Source organism: Sceloporus occidentalis, unplaced genomic scaffold, assembly GCF_023333645.1.
Source record: "Sceloporus occidentalis isolate IW3139 unplaced genomic scaffold, rSceOcc1.0.p SCAF_9, whole genome shotgun sequence".
NCBI lineage: Eukaryota > Metazoa > Chordata > Lepidosauria > Squamata > Phrynosomatidae > Sceloporus > Sceloporus occidentalis.
Window position 1 is genome coordinate 48429984 of NW_028316989.1, and position 21524 is coordinate 48451507.

General features: G+C 41.5%; 1 protein-coding gene across 3 annotated transcripts in view; it reads left to right on the forward strand.

Annotated features, from left to right (window-relative positions):
* The window catches only part of LOC149307497 (dual specificity mitogen-activated protein kinase kinase 5), a 127096-nt gene that overhangs the window by 26989 nt on the left and 78583 nt on the right, over positions 1-21524 (forward strand). For all 3 annotated transcript variants that reach the window (XM_089539298.1, XM_089539297.1, XM_089539296.1), the window contains exon 9: positions 15615-15654. In XM_089539298.1, the coding sequence (XP_089395424.1) occupies positions 15615-15654 (40 nt within the window). The remainder of the gene's footprint in view (positions 1-15614; positions 15655-21524) is intronic.

A 21524-nucleotide genomic window follows, 5' to 3' on the forward strand; every position in this document is an offset into this window, starting at 1 on the left:
CCTGTCCCTCACGTTGCCCCCTTTCCCTTCAAGATCCCTCCCTGGATCGGGTACTTGAGCCTCAAAGTGTTCCCTATACAGACCAATGGATGCATTGGTCAATGGGTTCATGGTGGGAAGCGTGACCAGATCTCTATCAAAACCTAACTGGAAAAGCCAGACACAGTTGTAAAAAAAGAGAATAAACAAGTAGAAGTTTTGTTTTTTCCAAATTGAAGATTTTATTTAAGGTAAGGAATATGGGTTTAAAAAAATATAAAATGGAAAAAAGATCAGACAAACTAAGGAAAGAAGGAACAAACCAGTTCCATATGTACTCGACTATATGTCGACTTCACGTATAAGCTGAGGGCAGGTTTTAGAGCCAAAATTATGGATTTTGATATGACCTGTGGATAAGTCAAGGGTAAAACATAGGGGCATGTAATGAAGGATGTAAAGGACAAAGAACTTAACAAAATTCCAGCAGACATAACTGTTTGTACTCATCCTAAAAGCTGGATGGATGAGAGAGTAGAGGCAGGCCAGTGCTTCCAGGAGAGATTATACTCTTGCCTTTCGCCAGGGGATGGTTCCTTTTTAAAAAATTAGAGTTAAAAAACAGTACTTAACCCCTTGCGTACATTGATAACGGTTTTTGGGGTCAATTTTTTGACTGACATTTCTAGACTAATACATGAATATATACCGTACATGCGATTAGCAGCAGCCCCTGATGATGTTCGGGAAAAGATAGTTTTCCATATATCTCAATATAAACCTTGTGGGATTGGGAGAAAGATAAGGTTATCTAAGGGCCTGAACAGACAGGCCAAAATAAAGCTGCTTCAGGTCACTTTGGAAGTATTCTATTTAAATGCTGCATGTGTTCTAAGAGGCCGCAAGTTGCGCCAAAGCCATATTCTAGTCCTAAGGACTGGAACGCAGCTTTGGTGCAGCTTAAGATGTGTGTGTCAATTAAAAAGCATACTTCCAAAGTGACCCAAAGCAGCTTTATTTTGGCCTGTGTGTTCAGGCCCTAAGTTTATTAATGCACATTTAGCCCACAAATTAATCCCCAAACTGTTTAATTGTTCATAGCTCCCCCGAACCCTGTCTAGTTCTTCCCCTTTGGCTGGCATGCAGGAATGCACAACTAAAACACTCCCAAAAGATTTTCCAGCCTATTTGATTAAAAGTGTTTGGTTGGGTTTAAAATGGAGCCCATCCAAGATGAGATTGGTACCTTGAGCAATATGCTTGCCTTCACTGCTCTTGGTACAAGCCAACCTTGAGCTAGGGCAAAAGAAGAAGAAACAAGGATGGAAACCTAGAGAAGAGGATGAAAGGTGAAGCAGGGTAAAGCCTCTTTCCAAAATGGGACGTTCTTCTGTGGGTTACTTACTCCTACAACCTGAAAGTAAGAGAATGAACCGCCACAGCCATACCTCTTTTGCACCAACTGGCCTTGAAAGTTAATGCAATTTTTATGTTTACTACTCCCTCGATGCTCTTTCACTGTCCTGCTTCTCCCTACTTTTACACATGCTTGTCCCTACTAGGGGAAAATAATAAGTAAATCCCTGCATGCACCCCAATTAGAACCTTTTGCTGCAAACTCCCCCAGCCATTTGCCAGAAGAAGCTGCTTACACAAAGCCTTATTAATTTTAATACATTAAATGCTTGTAATAGCAAGGGGGGAGGGGGGTTACTTGCAAGGAGAACCTTTATCTTATTGCAAAAGCCTAAGTCCCATCATGCAAATATTCACACTTAATAGTCTTCAGTGTTGGTGAAACAATACTCCGCGAGGAATTCAAATAAAGATTCATAAGAGAAGCCCCAGAGGGAATGATAAAGATTTTGTTCCAAGGGAACTATTTTTCTGCATACAAAACACATGGTTGGAAATGTCTTAGCAAGCGCAAAAGTTTTGTTTTCAAAAGAGGTTTTTAAAATATGTATATATATATGTTAAATGACAGATTTTTTTGCTCACCTTGCCATTATGGGAAGATGTTACATCTTTAACTTGGTTTAATCTGCAGCAATTTACCCCTAAGTTGTGCATCTGTCTGGGTGAGATCTCAGGGGTGGAATTACACATTATTCAGAATTAAGGGCTAACACTAAAACCGGCGTTGCCATCCTAATGAATCCCATCTTGGGACAAAGGCGGGATATAAATCTAATAATGACTTTTTTCCTTGGGAGAACTCATAACATGATAAAACATTTGCAGTTTGGAGCCTAGAGTGGAATTTTAACTGTGGATATTTATTTGGGGAGATATGTATTATTATTATTTTGGCATTTTGGGGGGTAAAAGACTTCCCTTCAGACTTGGACAGTTAAATCTTTGCACTGAATGACATTGCCTTTGGGTGCAGAAATAATGCCGTTTGACGTTGAATGGCATGAAATTTTGGGATCTGTAGTTTTGGGAGATATTGAGAGCTCTGGAGCCACGACAAACTACAAATCCCAGGATTCCATAGCATTGATCCATGGCAGTTAAAGCAGTGTCAAACTGCATTATTTATGCAATGTGTTGCAATGGGAGCCAAATTGAAATGACCAGATTTGAAGGTTTACAGGTGTCTGGGATTCTGCTGTGGTTATCCCTGGCATCAGTCGCCCGCACTGCATTGGAGTGAACTGATGCTCCTTTTGTCGAACAAAATGAATTACAGACTCTTCTGCTGCTAGGTTTTGTATTTGTTGCCAGCTTTCCATACTCTGCGCATGTTTCTAGAAAGTGTGCCCCTCGTATTGATTTGTAACTGAAAAACAAATAAAGGCATGCTGCGTTTTTGTGTGTGCGTCCTCCTAAAACGGCGCACAGAGTCATATCCATTATGGCAATGAAATATTACCCACATTCCGCAAACAAGGAGGCACGTTTCAGGTCGCTGAGCAGAAGCATTCGGTTTCTGTTTCCAGGTGAAGTAACTATTACTGAAATAGTTTATGGAGATTGAGATATTGATCACTTTTGCGCTAACCGTGGCTTAAGGGGAGAGCAAGGGGAGGGAGGGGGTTACGCTGTTTGGAGGACGCCATTTCATTGGAGGCGGTGAGTTGGCACATTTAGGGGTTTTTACTGCCTCTCTAGGTTTATGGCTTGCAGAGAAGGGTATCTTTGCTTCGTTTTGATGGCAATATAATTATGCTTCAGAAATGCACTTGATTACTCTGTGCAGCAAAATTGTTCCAGCGCATTGCCTGGGCCAATACTGCTATACAAACAACTTTTCAGTCAATTGAGTTGGGGTTTTAAAAACAAAAAATCAATATTTTTATAGCAATATTTCTAGGGAGAACTTGCTGAATCCAATTTTTTTTTAATCCTTCTGTTTGGTTGCTTAAAGGAAAAGTGGTTTATAGCCCTTAGCTCCAGGTATGGTTTATTCCTTCCATTTTCTTAACTAAGGTATGTTGCTTTTGAAATTTAGCCCCCGGAAGTTCAGCGTTCCTGAGCTTTGTTGGTGTTTCTGCTCAGCCAAAAGGTGTTTCTTCCACAAAACTTGCAGGTGACGGTGGAGAAACCTCTCAGGTGTTGCAATGGTGTGGCGATGCTGGCATTTTGCACCTCCTGGCCGCCTCCATCCGTCACAACTCCAGACGAGTGATGGATGGATCTGTCAAGTTCAATTGCGCTCAGGCTCCCGTTTCCCCAACTTTAAATTCATTCTCTTTCAACATCAGTTTGCAATTGTTTTTCTAAAAAAAACAAACTAAAAGATGAAAGCTAATATATCCATGTTTTTCTATGCCCTTTTACTAATGCAGTTGGCCCTCTCAACCCATGGATTTATTATCTATGGATTCAACATCAATGGCTTGAAAATAGTGTGTGTGTGTGTGTGTGTGTGTGTGTGTGTATACACACACAATTTCCAAAAAGCGAACCAAACCCCAGTGAATACCAAGGGCCCAATGTAATACCAATAATAATAATAATAATAATAATAATACTGTAATAATAATAATATCCCATTGTGTACACTGGGACTTGAGCATCCACAGATTTAGGTAACCAAGGGGGGTCCTGGAAGCAAACCACAGTGGATAATAATAATAATAATAATAATAATAATAATAATAATAATATCCCATTATATACAATTGGACCTGAGCATCCACAGTTTTAGGTATCCATGGGGCATCCTGGAACCAAACCCCATCAGATACCAAGGGCCTAATCTAATATCAATAATAATAATAATAATAATAATAATAATAATAATATTCTATTATATACAATGGAACTTGAGCATCCACAGATTTAGATATAATAAAAAATAATAAAATAAAATGTTTATTTTTATACCGCACCTTCCAAAGATCAGGGCGGTTTACAGCAGGATAAAAACAATACAGGTAAACAACATACAATTAATATAAAAATACATACAGTGAGATGAAAATAAACTAAAAGCCCCGTTAGCCAATCCTCTTGCTCTTAAAGAGGAAGGGAGGTCTGTTAGGACTTAATCGGGGAATGCAGACTGAAATAGAAAGGTTTTTAGGTCCTTTCTAAATTGGGCCAGGGAGGTGGCCGAGCGGAGCTCTGTGGGCAGCGTGTTCCAAAGGGCCGGGGCGGCGATGGAAAAAGTCCTCCTCATGGTGGAGGTAAGCCTAGCCCCTGGTACCCTAAGTAATTGCTGCCCAGATGTTCTGAGGGTGCGGGACGGAATATACGGGGAGAGGCGGTCCTTCAGGTACCCCGGGCCCAAGCCATTTAGGGCTTTATAGGTAATCACCAACACCTTATATTGTGCCCGGAAGCGATATCAACAGGGGACCTGGAACAAAACCCCAGTGGATACCAAGGGCCCAATGTAACAATGATAATAATGATAATAATATCCCATTTATACAATGGGACTTGAGCATCCATACATTTAGGTATTCAAGGGGTCCTGGAACCAAACCCCAGTGGATACGAAAAGTCCACTTTCGTACATGCCTTTTTTGCAATTGGATTTTCCTCAGTCAGTGCATTATTATGTGCATTGTCCCAAATACATCCATTTTAATGTGCACTCTCCCTATTTTACTCATTTTCCTGTGCATTCTTTTTTTTAAAAGTATGCACATGACCATATAACTGTGTCTTATTTTGTGTGTAGATTTTAGATGTGGTAAATTAAAATACAAACCCATCCCTAGTCTACATGTCACACATGTTTCATTCCTTGTAGCCCCAGCCATCCTATCCTTGCCACAAGATTACTCTTGATTGTGGACCGGCAAATGTCTATAACATCTAGCATAGCATAGAGGTTGAAATGTAGGCCTAGGACTCCAGGAGGCCAGGGTTCGAATTCCTGCTCAGCCATAGAAACCCAGTGGGTAAGTCCCACTCTCTCCAAGGGCATCAAATCTCCCGTTGCCCAAAACCATCCATGATAGGTTTGCCTTACATTTGCCATAAATTGGAATTTACTCGAAGGCAAACAGCAGCCATGCCCTAAACCTGCTGCATGCTGCATTTGATTCTGGTTAAGTTGTTTTTAGAATTCATTGCAGATTTATTGCCCTGCCTAGTTTAAACTAGGTATTGTTATTTTCCGAAAGCAGCTATGATAAAGCATACAGGCTCTTTTGTGTTTATTGGGAGATATTTGTATACGGCGGCATCTGGGGTATTTACTTGAATTGCTTTTCTGGAAGAATAATTCACTGGAAAGGCCAAGAACAGTGAAAGTGGGTTTGCTTCCTGACACATTTTTCTTTACTTCCATTGCTGTTTTACGGAGATATTTGACGTCGCAGGTTTTGCTTCTAATTTCCCGTGGAAATATGTTAACTGTGTGATTTATAAGGCAGCACCTCCTTCGTAACATTTGTGGCCGAGCCAAAAAAATAGCTCTAAATTATTGGGAACGAAAGGCCTTATTGGTATCATATACAATTGTGTCACTGGTGAATAACACATAATATTTCTCGTGTGAATCACCTCCTCTGAGCATCAGTGAGATCCCTCTGCATGTTTTAAACTTGCACAGCAGCTTGGCTTTTGTAACTTGTTCTATATTTATGAACTGGATCAGAGCAAGCGGATCACTATCCCATTTGCCATTTCCAGCTGTAGCCGGAGAGACACCTCTGGAAACTCACAAGAGAGGAGTGCTTGCAAATGACAGCTCTGTTTCAGTCATAGAATAGTAATATTGGAAGAGACCCCAAGGGTCATCCAATCCAACTCCATTCTACCATTCAGGAAGACTCAACCAATCAATGGTTTGAAGGTAAATCATTATATTGGGAAATCCTATCATAGTTTCATAATATCCTAGAGATAGAAGGGCCATCCAATCCAACCTCATTCTGCCATGCAGGAAGACTGAATCAATGATTGGAAGATTACTCAATATCCTGGGAAATACTATCATAGAATCATGGAGTTAGAAGAGACCCCAAGAAGGGCCCTCATCCAGTCCAACCCCATTCTGCCATGCAGGAACTCACAATCCAAGCTCACAATCCCATTGACAGATGGCCCTCTGGCCTCTGCTTAAAAGCAACCTCTGAAAGAGGAGACTCCACCACTCTCCAAGATAGTGTCTTCCACTATCAAATAGCTCTTACCATCATTTAAGAATAAGAATAAGAACCTGCTTCTCCTCACAGCTTGAGGCAGGTTACAACGTAGTTAAAACACAATTATTACATAAAATACACATATTAAGCTGCATAAAATACACATACAGTTGGCTTTGAGCTTACGTGGAAGGCAAGCCCCGGCAGAAATAATGGGGTGCGTACTCGCACCGTGCGCCACCGTGAACATGCACCCCATTATTTTCTTGAGCATACACTCTTTTCCCCATACTCGGTGGGGGGGGGGTCCGGAACTGACCACCCGCGTATGGGGAGGATGGACTGTATTAAGAGATCTCCGTGCCCCTTATTTAAAAAATGGCAAAAACAAGGTTTGCTTTTGGAACTTGTATTATTTTTGAAAATGTTCAAGCCATGGATGGTTGACTCCAGGATAGAGAGGGCCAGCTATAAACACCGACACCACAAGATGTGGAGATGGCCACTTTTCTTAATCTGCGTAGTGGAGCACTGACCTTTCATGGCGTCCTTTTGTGTGATAAAGCAGGGCAGCTCATACATTGCTAACCTGGCATAAAACATCAAGTGCAAAAGTAGACCTTCTGCTTCGCATATTGAACCATCAACCCGCTTTCCTCCCGCAGAGCATTGTGGCTTCTGCCTCCCTTGTCTGCCTTTACTTTCTCCACTGCTCTAACCATTGTTTTTAACTATAGCTAGGCTGTTACCTTCACCAAAAATTCCTATGGACAACTTGTTACAGGTTAACCAAGACTGACCGGTGATTGCGGTCCACTTGTTTCCATTGACCCCCAGCCGTTCGCCTGCCTGGCTCATAAAATCTGGTTATGCACAAAAGTGCCGAAAATGAAGATGGAGTGCGTCCTCCCAGCCTTGGCGCGCGCAAAAAAATGTTCCTTCTGCTGAACTGGTGCCGCGACGAAAGTAAATAAATGAATGGACAGCAATCACAGCCTAGTTGATGAAACTGTTCAATTAAAGCACAGACATTTACATGGTGTAATTTCCCTAAATTGCCAATGAGCCCCTTTAGACACAACCAGTGTTCAAATTGATTTCAGCATTGATTTTGGCTGAAGCTGATAAATTTCTGCTTGTTAGTTAAAGTAATTTTGCAGAAGACTTTGTGCTGCGGTATTGAAGTGTTCATTTAGCTGATGGTTAAAAGAGGAGTTATTTACCGAGGGCAGCCCTGTTGTTCCGCCATGGAGCAATTCCCCAATCATCTTTTACTTGTACTTTTAATTTTTTAAGCTTCGGTCTCCCAATCAATAGGTGACTGAAACTGATTAAAACTTATCCAACCAGCTGCCTATGGCAGTTTAATTAGAAACGGGCTGATTCTTAAATTAAACTTGTTTTTGTGCCCTGTGCGCTCATCCTCCTGAAGATTCAGCCAAAAGTTAAGTTGGTCTTGATTAAAATTAGTCTGCAAAAGGATCTTTGTGGCACCTTTGAGACGAACTGAACGAATGGAGCTGGTATCATGAGCTTTTGTAGACTTAAGTCTATTTCTTCAGATGCATTTTAGGCTCAAGTCTATGAAAGTTCATGCTACCAGCTTCTTTCTTTCAGTTAGTCTCAAAGGTGTTACAAATCCCTTTGTATATTGATTTTACAGACTAACACAGCTATGTCTTTCATTAAAAATAAGTCAAGTATTTTGGTGACAGAAGACAATGTTGGGAGATTCCATCTTGGATGCTTTGCTGCCTTAAGTGGGATGATGATGATGATGATGATGATGATGATGATGATGATAAATAGTTTTTATTTATATTTCACGCCTCCCTACAGATCGAGGCAGGATTATATCAGTAAATTTAAAATTACAGTTCAGTTAAAAATTACAATTTATATAAAATAAAGTCCATAAAATCACAACATTATATCAATCCTATAAAATATCCATATCAACATCTAAATTCTAGTAAACTTGCTCAGAATGGAGTGAGTTCTTATAGTTGTTTACAGCAGATCAGGGGGCTAGGATCCTAATATTATACGATATTGTATTGATATTGTATTTATTGTAAGCCGCTTCGATCATTCGGAGGAGTGAGATATAAATAAATTATTATGTATATCCTACTCCTCCGAATGATTGAAGCGGCTTACAATGAATACAATATCAATGCATTATCATATAAAACATTATAACCCTACCCCTCCCTAACCTTTCCATTAATAATAATAAATTACAATTAAAATTATCAATTATTAAAACAACCATCAATAAATTAAATAATTAACCATTATTAACAGTAACCAGAGCAGAGGCAACTAGGCGTTTGTCAACAATCAGTCCCAGATTGTTGGGGCATTGATCTTACTCTGGAAAGGATAAGCATTGCTGATCAAATGTTGCCCATTGCAAAGTTGGAGTTGGGTTGAAAACAACGGTCAAAAGGATTGGTTTTTAGTTCCCTGATTGGACTGTCTTGCCGATAAGAAGAAGTAGAGTTACTTCCATCTTCAAAAGTAGAGTTACTTCCATCCTTGTTCAGTCTGTTGCTTTGCATATTCCCCAGAGAACTAGACCTGATCTTCCATTCTGATCTCTGCAAAAGATTGTTGCTTTTAGGCAAGACTGGCTTCTGCCTTCAAAGAGGCATTGAGCAGTTGGTCAGACTTCTCAGTCATATATATATATATATATATATATATATATATATATATATATATATCTTATAAGAAAAATAATGAAGAAATGTTGGGAAAATATGAGAGGCGCACAGACAGCATTGTTGCTTTCTCGATAGCCACTGCCACTGCAAAATGCAATTTCAAACTTGAGTTAGAGAAGATGCATGCAACAACAACAACAAAGCTAGTAGAAAATAGGCATCACGGAGAGAAAGAGAAACTTTCTAGTTCACTTTTCTTCTTGTTTTGGCATTTTCTATTTCTAGGAAATCTTCCTTTTTTAAAAAAAAAAAAAGTACAGGTCCATTTGAAAATGAAATGATTTATTAGGGCACAAAGCCAGCATAGGTCCATTTAAAAATGTGCTCCTTCCACAGCATCCTAAAACGGGAGACGCAGCTCTGTCAGTTCTCTTCCATGTGTAGCTAATCTTGACATTCCCTTTTAGAGGCAACCAGTCTGTGCGCCGGAGGGTCCCTTTGAGTTAATAATGAGCCATTTTGCAGTCATCGTTCCAGCATCTGCGGTGGGATTTTGGACAGAAGGAAAGTTGGCTGAGATGGTTGCTTCGAATGAGCTGAAGTCCCAATAAGGGCTGCTCTTTACTAGCGCCGCTCACTCCTGAATTTCCTCTCTTTTTAACAGCCAGCAAGTCAAGCTAATGGGTTTGCCGATTACGGAGAGCAACAACTGTCAAAGTGCTAATTTCCTGGAAGCCATCTGAATCTCTTCCCTTTTTAGATGGCTCTCAGTACGTGGAAAATATCGTCATTAAAACCCTGAAACTCTGGCCATTAGCGTAGAGCAGAGTGCTAAATCTAGTGCGCACGAAAAAAGGGCCTGGAACCAGTTCGGCGTTTGGTTTGCTGCTTGTCTGCAGCTGGTGACCATCATGTCCTTGCACAATGCGTAATGTTCAGCATCTCTAAACTTGCCACGGATGAGCTTGGGATGAGCGATTGTTGTTTTTTGCCTCATGCTTATTTCAGTGCTCCATATTAGTTTGATTCAGGCCGTTCTCAGCACTGAGGGCTGTTGCGGAGTAATATATTATAGAGCCAAGTCAACAGCTGCCTTGCATAGTGTAGCATCCAAGACAGAACGATGGAGATGATTAGACACATCCTTGCTTCCAAAAGGTTTTCTGAGCAACTAGCTTTCTTCCATCTTGGGGAGCCCTTGGCATGGCTGCCAACATTTGGTTCTATATATGCTCCAGAAAATTGCATCAGTCCCCTTTCTGTCTCATAACAAAAAGGGATTAAAGGGGGAGCAATTGAGTATCGGACAAGAGGCAGAAACTGGTAACTGAGAGCCCTATGCTTTGAGCAAAAGTGGTGCAAGATGCATTCATTGCCTACTTCAGTACTACTCAGGATATCTGATGTTGGGGACCGGTCATGTTTGCTGTACATTACCTAGCAGTTGAAAGGGACAAATCCTTCAATGCAATCCCTACTGAATTTTTAAATTTGGAAAATTTTGAAAACTTTGGATGAGGCAGTTGGAGGCCGCTTAGCTCTTCTCTTCATTGAAGCTGTCAACATTTCATGTGTCTTGAGTGCACGATTTGCAGAATAATACAACAGGAGTAGAGATACTTCTTTTCCTCCTCCTCCTCTATTTATTTTTGTGTATCCTGCTTTTTTGCCCTCATTTCTGGGACTCAAGGTGGCATACAAAACTGAAAACACACCATCATAAACAATTTAAATGCAATTTAAAATGCAATTAAATTATCTATAGAAATCAACACATCCATAGAAAACATGAAGACTCTTAAGATCAGCAACACTGTTAATCATTGAAAGAGCTAACGGTCAGTATCTAAAAGCCTGTCTGTTGGAACAGAAAAGAGATCCTATACTGACCGCAGGACAGAGCAGCCACCAAGAAGGTCCTTTGCCTTGTTCCCATCCATTGTACCTGGAAAGGTGATGGGACCAAAAGATCTGAGTACTTGGATGGCCTCATATTGGAAGATATGTCTCTGGCTTCCACTCCACCAAAAGCATCTGAGGAAGTAGACTGAAGTCTAGGAAAGCTCATGCTGCCAACTTCTTTCTTACAGTTAGTCTCAAAGGTGCTACAAGATCTCTCTACATTGGAAGATATACTCCTTCAGATGGTTAACTGCAGTGGGCTGTCCATATGCGCTGGGGTTAGGGGTGCAGGACCCCTCTGACAGTGGGGAAAGGCAAATGAAAAAACCTCGCTAGGAATCTCTAGGCCCTCCTTCCAGTGGAAGTTGACCATAGAGTTGCACTGGAGGACCTAGAGAATCGTGGAGAGAACATACTAATCAACTCTGTGAATAATCAAATCCACTAAAGTCAAATTGGCTAAAATGGAGGGCTGACTGTAGTGGGATCTGATTCCTCTCCTTTCCTATTCCCTGTTCCCTCAACAACTGTTGATTTTGTGTAAGTCTGTGTGTGAAACTCTTTTCCTCAGGAAAGATGTGTGAGGTTTTGCTGAAGTGGGTTTGCGTTGTGTGTGTGTGTGTGTATATATATATATATATGGCTGAGATGACACAGCCTGTCTCTCCGTGCCCCAAATAGCTGCCTTGCTGGGTCTGGGCACGCTGCCTCCTCCGAACGCCCTGCAGGGAAGCGCTTGCATTTTCCAAGCAGGAGAAGCTCACAGTTATGCAAAATGGACTTGGCCCACGTTGCTCCCTTCAGGGTTTCAAACGTCTGGGGATATGGTTAATAGTCAAGGTTAATAAAATATTTGACACAATTATGCCAGTTCTGCTTTAAACGCCGTGCTTTGTAAACGGATGTGGACGGCTCAGGAATAGTTGGACACCAAGAAGGTAGCATTTGGCAAAACGAAAAACGTCTTGGTTTTTTGTCTTCCTGGTGGGCCGGTGTCAGAATAGTACTTTCAGGTAGTCTACTTAGATTAAGGAAGCAAACTAGGTGGGAAATCATACATAATCTCCCGGCAGATTAAAATGACCACTTAAATGATGCCTGGAATATGAAAGCTGCCCATATTTGCCATTCTTCAACTGTTTGGATGCGTATGATGGGAGTAAATATGACTGACAAGGATTCATAGATGTGACGAAGGGAAGATGGTTTATTTATATTGATGGGCGTTATTCCTCAGCAGGCATGGGAATCCTGCATCGCTCCAGATGTAGTTGGACTGCAACTCCTAGCGTTCCTTCTCACTCTTGGCTCCATTGGCTAATGCTCTAAATAAACAATGCTCCTTATGGGCAGGGGTATAAATGTTCTAAATAAATAAGGCTGCTGAGTGTTGCAGTTCAGCAGCATCCGGAAGGCTTTGTGGTGACCGCCATTGTTCTACCTACAGGAACTTTAGCATCCTTTGAGCTGGTCAAAATGTTTTAATTTAATGTGAAGTCAAAGGCTTTCATGGCCAACATCCATAGTTTTTTGTGGGTTTTGGGGGGGCTCTGTGGCCATGTTCTAGAAGAGTTTCTTCCTGACGTTTCGCCAGCATCTGTGGCTTTGGCATCTTCAGAGAATGCTGGCAAAACGTTGGGAAGAAAATCTTCTCGGACATGGCCACAGAGCCCCCCGAAAAACCCACAAAAAACTATGTCTTAGTTTGGGCTGCTGCCACACTGCAGAATTAATCCTGTTTGGCATTGCTTTAATTGCCATGCCTCAATGCTATGGAATCCTGGGATTTGTAGTTTTGTGGGACACCAGAGTGCTCTGACAGGGAAGAGTAAACTGTCAGGACCATGGAAAACGGGTCTGAGGAAATGACAGTGATGTGGCCACTAGGGGGAGCTGTGGTGGAAGGTATTTCCAGCTCTAGTGGCAGTTATAGGTGTCAGCATTCAAATGGCGCATCATTGGAATGTTGATGCAACGGTCAACTGTCGTTCCCAACTGTCACTGAGGGAGAGTGGGACAGTGTGTGCCTCAGATGGGTTGTCACTGGTGTGGATGGTGTCGATGTATATAGTGTTGTACACAGTGGAACTTCTTCTATGAATAAAAGCCTCATCTGAGAGAAGATTACAGTCTCTCTTTGCTCATTGAGAAAGCCACAGGTGTTTCTCCAGCTCACAAGCTACTGACTACAGTCATGAAGGTGGAAAATCTGGTGCCATATGTTGACATGTTGCCTCATGCTCTGCATAACAACATCAAAAGCGTTTTAACATGAACATCTCACAAAACTACAAATCCTAGAATCCTATAGTCCTGAGCCATGGCAGTTCAAGTGGTGCCAAACTGCATTATTGCTGCAGTGCAGATGCAATCTTGATTTGCCAGATTAAAAGACAGAATTAGACTGGAGTGCGGTCGATCAGTGATTCTTATCCTTGTGCTTCTCAAGGGTTTTAAGACTTTGTTAGGCTTTTAGGGATAGATCTTTTGCCACGTAATCACAGCAAATAAAAGTCAAGATTATTCACTCCAGCAAATTTCTCGCTTCATAAGCCTTCCGAACTTTTCCTCAGAGCATCAGTTTTGCAAAGAGAGCATATGCATTGAAACATACAACGTACGTAGGAAGAGAAGCTCCATCCATGTTGGGTTCAGTAATTGGATCAAGGTGGCATTCCTATAATGGAAATGGCCGGTGTCGGCTTGTCGCTCTCCTTCGTGCCGAGGCCGAAAATGTTTCCCCGCAAACTCCTTGGGACGGGTAATTACTGCGGTCGCTACAGCCTAATTTGAAGCGTTAGCCGTTAATTAAAAGGCTGCCAAGGTGTCCGGTTTTCTTTTGGTGTAACTGAAGCTCCCATTTAGACTCCATTAATCACTTTGCCGCTAATGCGGCGGAGGAGGTCAAGGCAATTGCGATGGCATGGCAGTCAGTGGTAAACAAATGCCCTTTCTTCCAGGTAGCATGGCAGCAGCAGGAGCCAAAGGATGCCCAGTATCTGTTTTTGGGATCTCTTTCTCAGCGATAATTAAATGTTAAATTGTGACTCTCAGTGCTCTGTAAACCAAACCAGGTACTTGCTCTTTGTTGGAAATTGAACCCAAACTTCCACGGATGAATTGGCGTGCATCATAATTAAATCATCAAGTCTTTCCTTCTAATTCGCTCGGAAACAAGAGATTCCCCCTCCTCTCCCTCTTTTTTTCTGGAAGAAGGGGGGGAAAGGATCGGTTTTCTTGACAAGCTAATTAAGTTGCCGAACTGACCGGCGCGGTACATATTAAACTAACAGACGCTAAGCATGCTATCGTGGCTCTTGTTTTCTTATCCTTTCGGCCGATCGGAAAGTCAAAATGTTTTGCCACTGTTGGTTCGTCCATAGTTACTTCATGGCTCACTTTACTCTCCCTCTGGTTTATTGATTGTGACTCCTGCGATGGGTCTCTCGGATCTCACTTTGCGGGAGCTGATGCTGTTTCTAAATGCTTTTTTAAAAATTCAGATGTATTTAGGATTTAGCTAAAACAGTGCTGGTGCGATCTGTGACTGTATTTGCAAAGAAGAAAGTCGGTCTCTTGTGCACAGTTTTAAAGGGAGACTCCTTTGTGAATTAAAGTGATGCAAACATAAAGGGCCCATTCTGAATGGGAGATTGCCTTTAGCTGTATGGGTATGTCAAATGACATATATAAAACGAAGGGAGAAATGTATGGACACAGACACAAGGGCTGAATAATTTAGGCAAAAAACTACTCAGAATGCAGTAGGTCAGCTTTTGTGATTGGGATGCTTTTCCTATTTTGGGAGGTGTGCACCTCATTCTTCAGGTCCTGCACATTTCTTGTGTGTTGTGGTGAACCAGGTCCTTGATGTCCTCCTTGTTTTTGCCATCCTGGGCAGACAGCAAAAAATGGGAGAATGGTCTCTTAGCTGGCTTTGTGACATATTAGGTCAACTGTATTTGGTAAATCATTAGTTTTGCAAGATTTATTTGCTCTTAAGACCTATCTAGAATTATTTGTTTTGAACTCTGCCTCATAATAATGACATTTCTTTGTACAGGCTGAGTCTCCTTTATCCGAAATATTCCAAAATCCAAAATGGTCCAGGTGGCTGAGACAGTGACACCTCTGTGTTCTGATAGTTCACTGTACTTTATACTTGGTATTTTGTTCCAAGCACAACATTATTAAAAATACTGTGTATATGTATGACATTACCTTCAAGCTACTTGTATTTGGTGTATATGCAACATAAAATGTGAGCTGCCTTTGGTCCTTTTCTGGGAGAAAGGCAGCATAATAATTAATTAAATAAACAGATTTAAAAAGGAATTTCACGTTTAGATTAGGCTCCCATCTCAGAGATATCTCATTATGTATATGTACCTACTGCAAAATCTGAAACACTCCGAAATCCAAAACACTTCTGGTCCCAAGCATTTTGGACAAGGGAGACTCAAGGGAGACTATCATTTGCTGATTTCTTTTCCTTTCTTTTTTCCGAACGCAGAGCCAACCACGTCCCCAGTGGGAAAATATTAGCTGTTAAGGTATGTTTTACCCACACAAACCTACTTTTACAATTCCACTTCACCCTCAACCCTTTTTCTTTGTTGGTCTCAGTTTGTTTTGTTGCATGAAAACCAGCGCTATAGCAAAGCTCTAAATTTCAAGGCCACAGAACAAAAACTATACAGAGATTATCGTTCATATAGCAGTGAAGCTTTGTCATACATGCCCTGTCATCCTGAAAGAAATCTGCATTGATGGGGAAAATATGTGTCACTTGTAACTGGCGACTGTGGTTTAACGTCCATTAGGAAAATCACAACGATTGAAACTGGTGGGACTCCCTTTCTGTGTCTTTTTTTCCTTTCTGTGGTTGTCTCTTCAGCTGAGTGTGGAAGACCTTCTAATTCAATTTAGTTGAAGATTGTATATAGCTTTTGTATCCAAGAGCAGTTTCTCAGTATCTCTATACAGTCAGACCTCCTTATCCACGGAGTTTTTTTATCCACAGATTCAGGCACAGCTTGAAAAATATATTTTTTAAAAAGTAGACATTCCAAATAGCAAATCTTGGTTTTCCATTTTATATTAGAGACACCATTTCCCTTTTCCATTATATTTAATAGGACTTGAGCATCCACGGATTTTGTTATCGGGGGGGGGGGGGGTGTCCTGGAACCAAACGGATAACAAGGCCCCACTGTAGTTTTTAATGTGCTGAATTTTTGCTTTTGTTTCTTGCTTTTCCCTTGACTATATGCCACTTTGTGAGAACGTAGCCCCCCACCCCCAGAAACCCATCTGAAGATGCTTTAATGAAATAAGAGGAGGGTGTTTGTGTTGGGCCACCTTGTAAAGACATCAGTGTTGCTGCGGCATGTCCTTTTCTCAGCTTCCTTCTTAAAATGGGTCTTCCTTTCCCATTTCCCTACAAAAGTGTTCCCTTTTTGCTGCTTGCTTGGGAGGGAAAGAGTGTCATGGGTCAAGAGCTGCAGGACTGGGACCTGGAGGAAAAGTCTGATGAGAAGGTTGAGGAAGGGACCCAGGCAAGTCTTCCAGTGTTGCATTGCAGGCAGCTCCCCTTCTTTGCTGAAGATCTTCAGCCTGCTCAACCTGTGGAATTGCAGCCTCTGCAGCAGGACAAAGGCAAGACTCAGCTGCAGCTGATGAAACAGAAAACAAAGCTGGGGTCTTAAGGCCTCCATCTTGGAGGAGGAACAAACAAAAGCATCCAGCCAAAGATAGAGCTAAGATGCTCAGCCAGGCTGCAGGGCAAGCAGCAAGCAAGTAAGCTCTGATTAGAACCAGCTGCTGCTAGGCTTTTTAAGAGCTGAGTTTGCTTAAGAAGTTGCTGGAAGCAGTTCATTGTTTCTTGGCTCCTGTTCACTGACTCCTGCATTTCCTCTTTTGGACTTCCTGGCTTCCTTGACCCATGGGCCATGTTGACCTTGATTTCTGTTGCCTCCTTTGACTCAGACTGCTTGACCAAGGCCTTTCTCTTTAGGGACTCTCCCAGGCAAGGATGCTTTCCATTTGCTTGCAATGAGTTGCCTCCATTATCAGTCGGAGGTTCCTTCCCAGACAGCCTTTGCAGGTGTTTGGTGAACCAGGACAAAAAGAGGGTTTCTTCTTAAACCTGCCTTCTATTAGAGTCAGTCTTGTGGGATATATACCTTTATAGTTGAGGGGGGAAATATGCAAAAAAAATTACTTTCTTTTATCCAATAACGGGGAACTGACCCTCTGTATTTCCTAAGGCATGATTCTTCCTGCACCAGGAAAGATAGAATTATAGAGTTGGAAGAGACCCGAAGGACCATCCAGTCCAACCCCATTCTGCCATGCAGGAACTCTCAGTCAAAGCATCCCCAACAGATGGCCATCCATCCTCTGTTTAAAGACCTCCAAAGAAGGTGACTCCAAGGGAATATATTCCACTGTCAAACAGCCCTTACTGTCACAAAGTTCCTCCTAATGTTGAGGTGGAATCTCTTTTCCTGGAGCTTGCATCCATTGCTCCATTGGGTCCTATTCTCTGGAGCAGCAGAAAACAAGCTCCCCAATATGACATCCCTTCAAATATTTAAACAGGGCCATCATATCACCTCTGAACCATCTCATCTCCAAGCTAAACATCCCCTGCTTCCTATATTGTTCCTCATAGAGCTTCATGGTTTCCAGTGTGGAAGCTATATATGATTTGGGAGATCCAGTACAACCATGAATCTGCCACTGCCCCCAGCATCCCCCTCAGAAGTTCAGCTGAATAAGCTCTATTTTCCCAAGATGGATTATGCATTAAAATGGTTGTTGTTGTTGTTGTTATATTTATATAGCACTGTAGATTTACACAGCACTGTACATACAGACAATAAAATCGATAAAAATGAATCCTGCCAATTGTGTACATTCTACAAAATACATACAAAACAATAGATAGTAATAGAAGATAGGATTAGATAAAATATGGAGGCAACAGATTGAGAACATCAGAGATCAAATAAAATAAAATATCAGATAACAATCGGATAAACAGTCACACAGTGCCTGGAAATGCTTCCCTGAACAATATAGTCTTCAACTCAGTTTTGAAACCATATTAATCACCATATTTGTGCCCACTGGCGCCAACTGTTCCTTTCTTTTTGGAAATGCACTGAGGATCGGTAGCCAGCAGCTTGTGGATCATCACTGGGCCATAGACCATAGTTTTAAAAGAAAGAAAAGAAGTGTTAGAATGCAAGAACTCAGAATGCAAGACTGGAAGTAAACCAAAATATTGCCTTGTGGGCAACTTCCTCAGTTGTTTCCTAGTAGCCCTTACTATCAGCCCATGTTCACAGACTTGTAAGCCTTTCTTCTCTGCCTTACTTTCTGTTGTAAGGAGGCACACAGCGGTCCATTGCTTGTGTTGTACTCTATGGCTGCCTGCCATGCTGCAACTACCGTGCGCTTCCTCTGCTCTTAACCGAGCATTTAAATGGTCCATTTGATTAATCATTTGTATACTGACTATCATACTCCCAAATTTCCTCTGAGTTGTACATACTGTAAAAGACAATTATGTTGCCACAGATTAAATAAGTGAATTAAAATGGAATTGCAGCTTAATTTGACCTGTGATTTTGCTCTCGTTCCCTTTAGTGGCGCGCACACCATTCCGGCAAATAGATGAAGTCATCCATGACAGCTGGTGATGAATTGCCATCGCTATACTGTATATTTTAATAGCCTCTCACTAATTTAAATTGAGCACCGAGTAAATTATAATTCAGTCACTTGACTGCTTGTATTTAACTTGACAACTCATCCTTATTTGTCCTGGAGGTGTAGCAGAGGAGTGGAAAAAGGGGGCTCAGGTATTTCGTGGAGGGTTAACCCTTTCGCCTTGAAGCTGGTGCCGACAGACACTTTGCTCGCTGTTGGGTGGCTACTATTCCTTACCCCAAGGGAGGAGAAGCGTTTTAGAGCTGACACACAGGTTGTCCATTTCAAGGTGGGAAATGCACACAAAATCTACTTCAACCCAGCAGATTTGGATGCAAAATCTGGACATTTCCCCTAGCAAACCCCCCATCCCTTCTTTACTTCTGCACTTCCCCAGTAACTCTCAAAAACATCATGCAATAAAATATTAGGGACCTGTATACTAACACAAGTCCCAGCACTCAGCATCTCTTACTGGTTTTTGCATTTAAAGAAATTTCAACTCATGTAGATCTGATAATGTCACAGTGCCCAGAGTCACTCTGTTCAGGTGCATCAAATTCCACCATCCCAAAGATGTTTATATCTGAAGTAGACTCAAGTCTATGAAAGCTCATGCTATCAACTTCTTTCTTTTAATTGGTCTCAAAGGTGCTTCAAGATCCCTATGCATAATGTTCACTTTTAGGAATTTGTGATGAATTTGGAAGAACTTACTTCATGATGAAGTAACTATGGACTATGACTCTGGAGACCAGGATTTGATTTGACCATGAAACCCACTTGGGCAAGTCACATACTCAAAGGAAAGCAATGGCAAACCTCGGAACAGATCTTCCCAAGAAAACCCCATGATGGGTTCGTTGCCTTAGGGTCACCATAAATTGGAAATGACTTGAAGCCACACAACAGCAACAACAATTTCATGTTGAAATGACTTGGTTGAAGCAGAGCTTGAAAAGGTTTTCTTTTTTGGACAGCAGCTTCCACAACTCCTGATGATGGCTTGTTGCTCTCTCCTGTGTTCTCCTTTTTTGTCCCGGGGGATTCTGTGAGTAGCAATCTGAAAGAGTAACTTTCCCAAGTGCTGCATTTTTTCATATTACTCCATATCAGAAAAAGCAACATTCTCTAGGTTAGTGAGAGGAGAAATCCACACAGCTTGGGAAAAGCAACAATCTGAATGCCCTCCAGTTTCTTGCCATCTCAAAAATACAATTGTGATAAAAGATCAGCTTGATGAAATGGTTGCCATGACCATCTTAAGCTAAGTTCAGGTTTTCTTGAGACATATGGTGGATGTCCCCCAAACCGAATTGTGGCCACATTTCTTCCAGATTATTATTTTGGGTCAGAAAACAAGTTTCTTCTTCGTGGTCTCTCTGAATCATACAAATGGGTTTCAGCGCCTGCGCAGTGCTGTTCGGAAACTTCTGGAATCACTGGGCAAAGTTAACTTTGCAACATCTGTGCAGGAGATAACTCTTTCCTGATTAAAACCCCCAAAAATCCACATGCATTTTTCATGCAAAAAATTCATCCCAAATTGTGAATCTTTTGCCCAGCTAGGCTTCTCCTTGTCAGGCTTTCTCAACATTCAAGAAAACTGTTATTTCAACCCTTCCCCAAATATTTTAGAATGATTTTTTCCATCAGATTGTGTGATGGCCATCCGTCATGGAGAAGATCCTTTGCTTGGGAATGTGTTGCCTTGCAAAGCAGCTACAGCTCAAGTCGCAACCGTTTTGTGGCAGCCATTTTGGCAAAGCAGGAATAAGTCTGTTTTATTCTTTAGAAATCAATGTACCTGTAATTCACAGCAGCTCAGGGGCTTTCTTTCTTCATTTCATGTCTTTGCTGATGCAACATTTGCCATCCATGACTTCAAGTCCGGTCAATATTCAGGCAAAGCTGTTTCGGTGCTTTCGAGCAGAGTTTAACCACTGGAAAGCCATCTCTTTTAGATATGATAGAGGGTTAAAATTTTGTTGCCGTTTTAATGGTCAGAATTGGTACGCTGTTCCAGCAGTTTACTTTGTTTTAAGCTTTCCACCCAAGGAGGGGAAAATGTAAGTGAATATTGTTGGCAAATGACTATTGATCTGGAGAAATGTGTTAAATGTTTTCTTGGCAGCCTTTCTATTACAGTTACAATTTAGTTTAGTGAGAGCTTTTATAAATAACCCTAAAGCAAATTCTTGATGGAAACTGGTTATGCTCCTTTTTCCCCATTTAGACAGACATCAATACTGTAAAATGTAGGTTTGGATGGAGGCTCCTTTGGTGTGCGTGTGTGTTTTTGTGTTTTCATCAACAGCAGCATAAGCATGGATTGCGTTATTTGTTTATAAATGCCTTTAAATCATGGTGAAACCTCTTCTCATGGTGAAACATCTCCAAGAGGTCCTATCCTCAACCTCCTTGCTCAGGTTCCTACAGACTCAGGGCCATAGCCTCCTTGGTTGAGTCTATCAATCTGGTACAGTGGATCCTTGTTATACGCTGGGGTTTGGTTCCAAGATCCCCCGTGTATAACAAAATCCGTGTATGCTCAAGTCCCATTAAGTATAATGACATAGGAAAATGGTGTCCCTAATAAAAAATGGAACATCAAGGTAAATTTATCCTTTTTTGGAACATTTTCAAACCGTGTATGCTGGAATCCGTGTATAAAAAATCCGTGTATAAGAAGGGCCGACTGTAT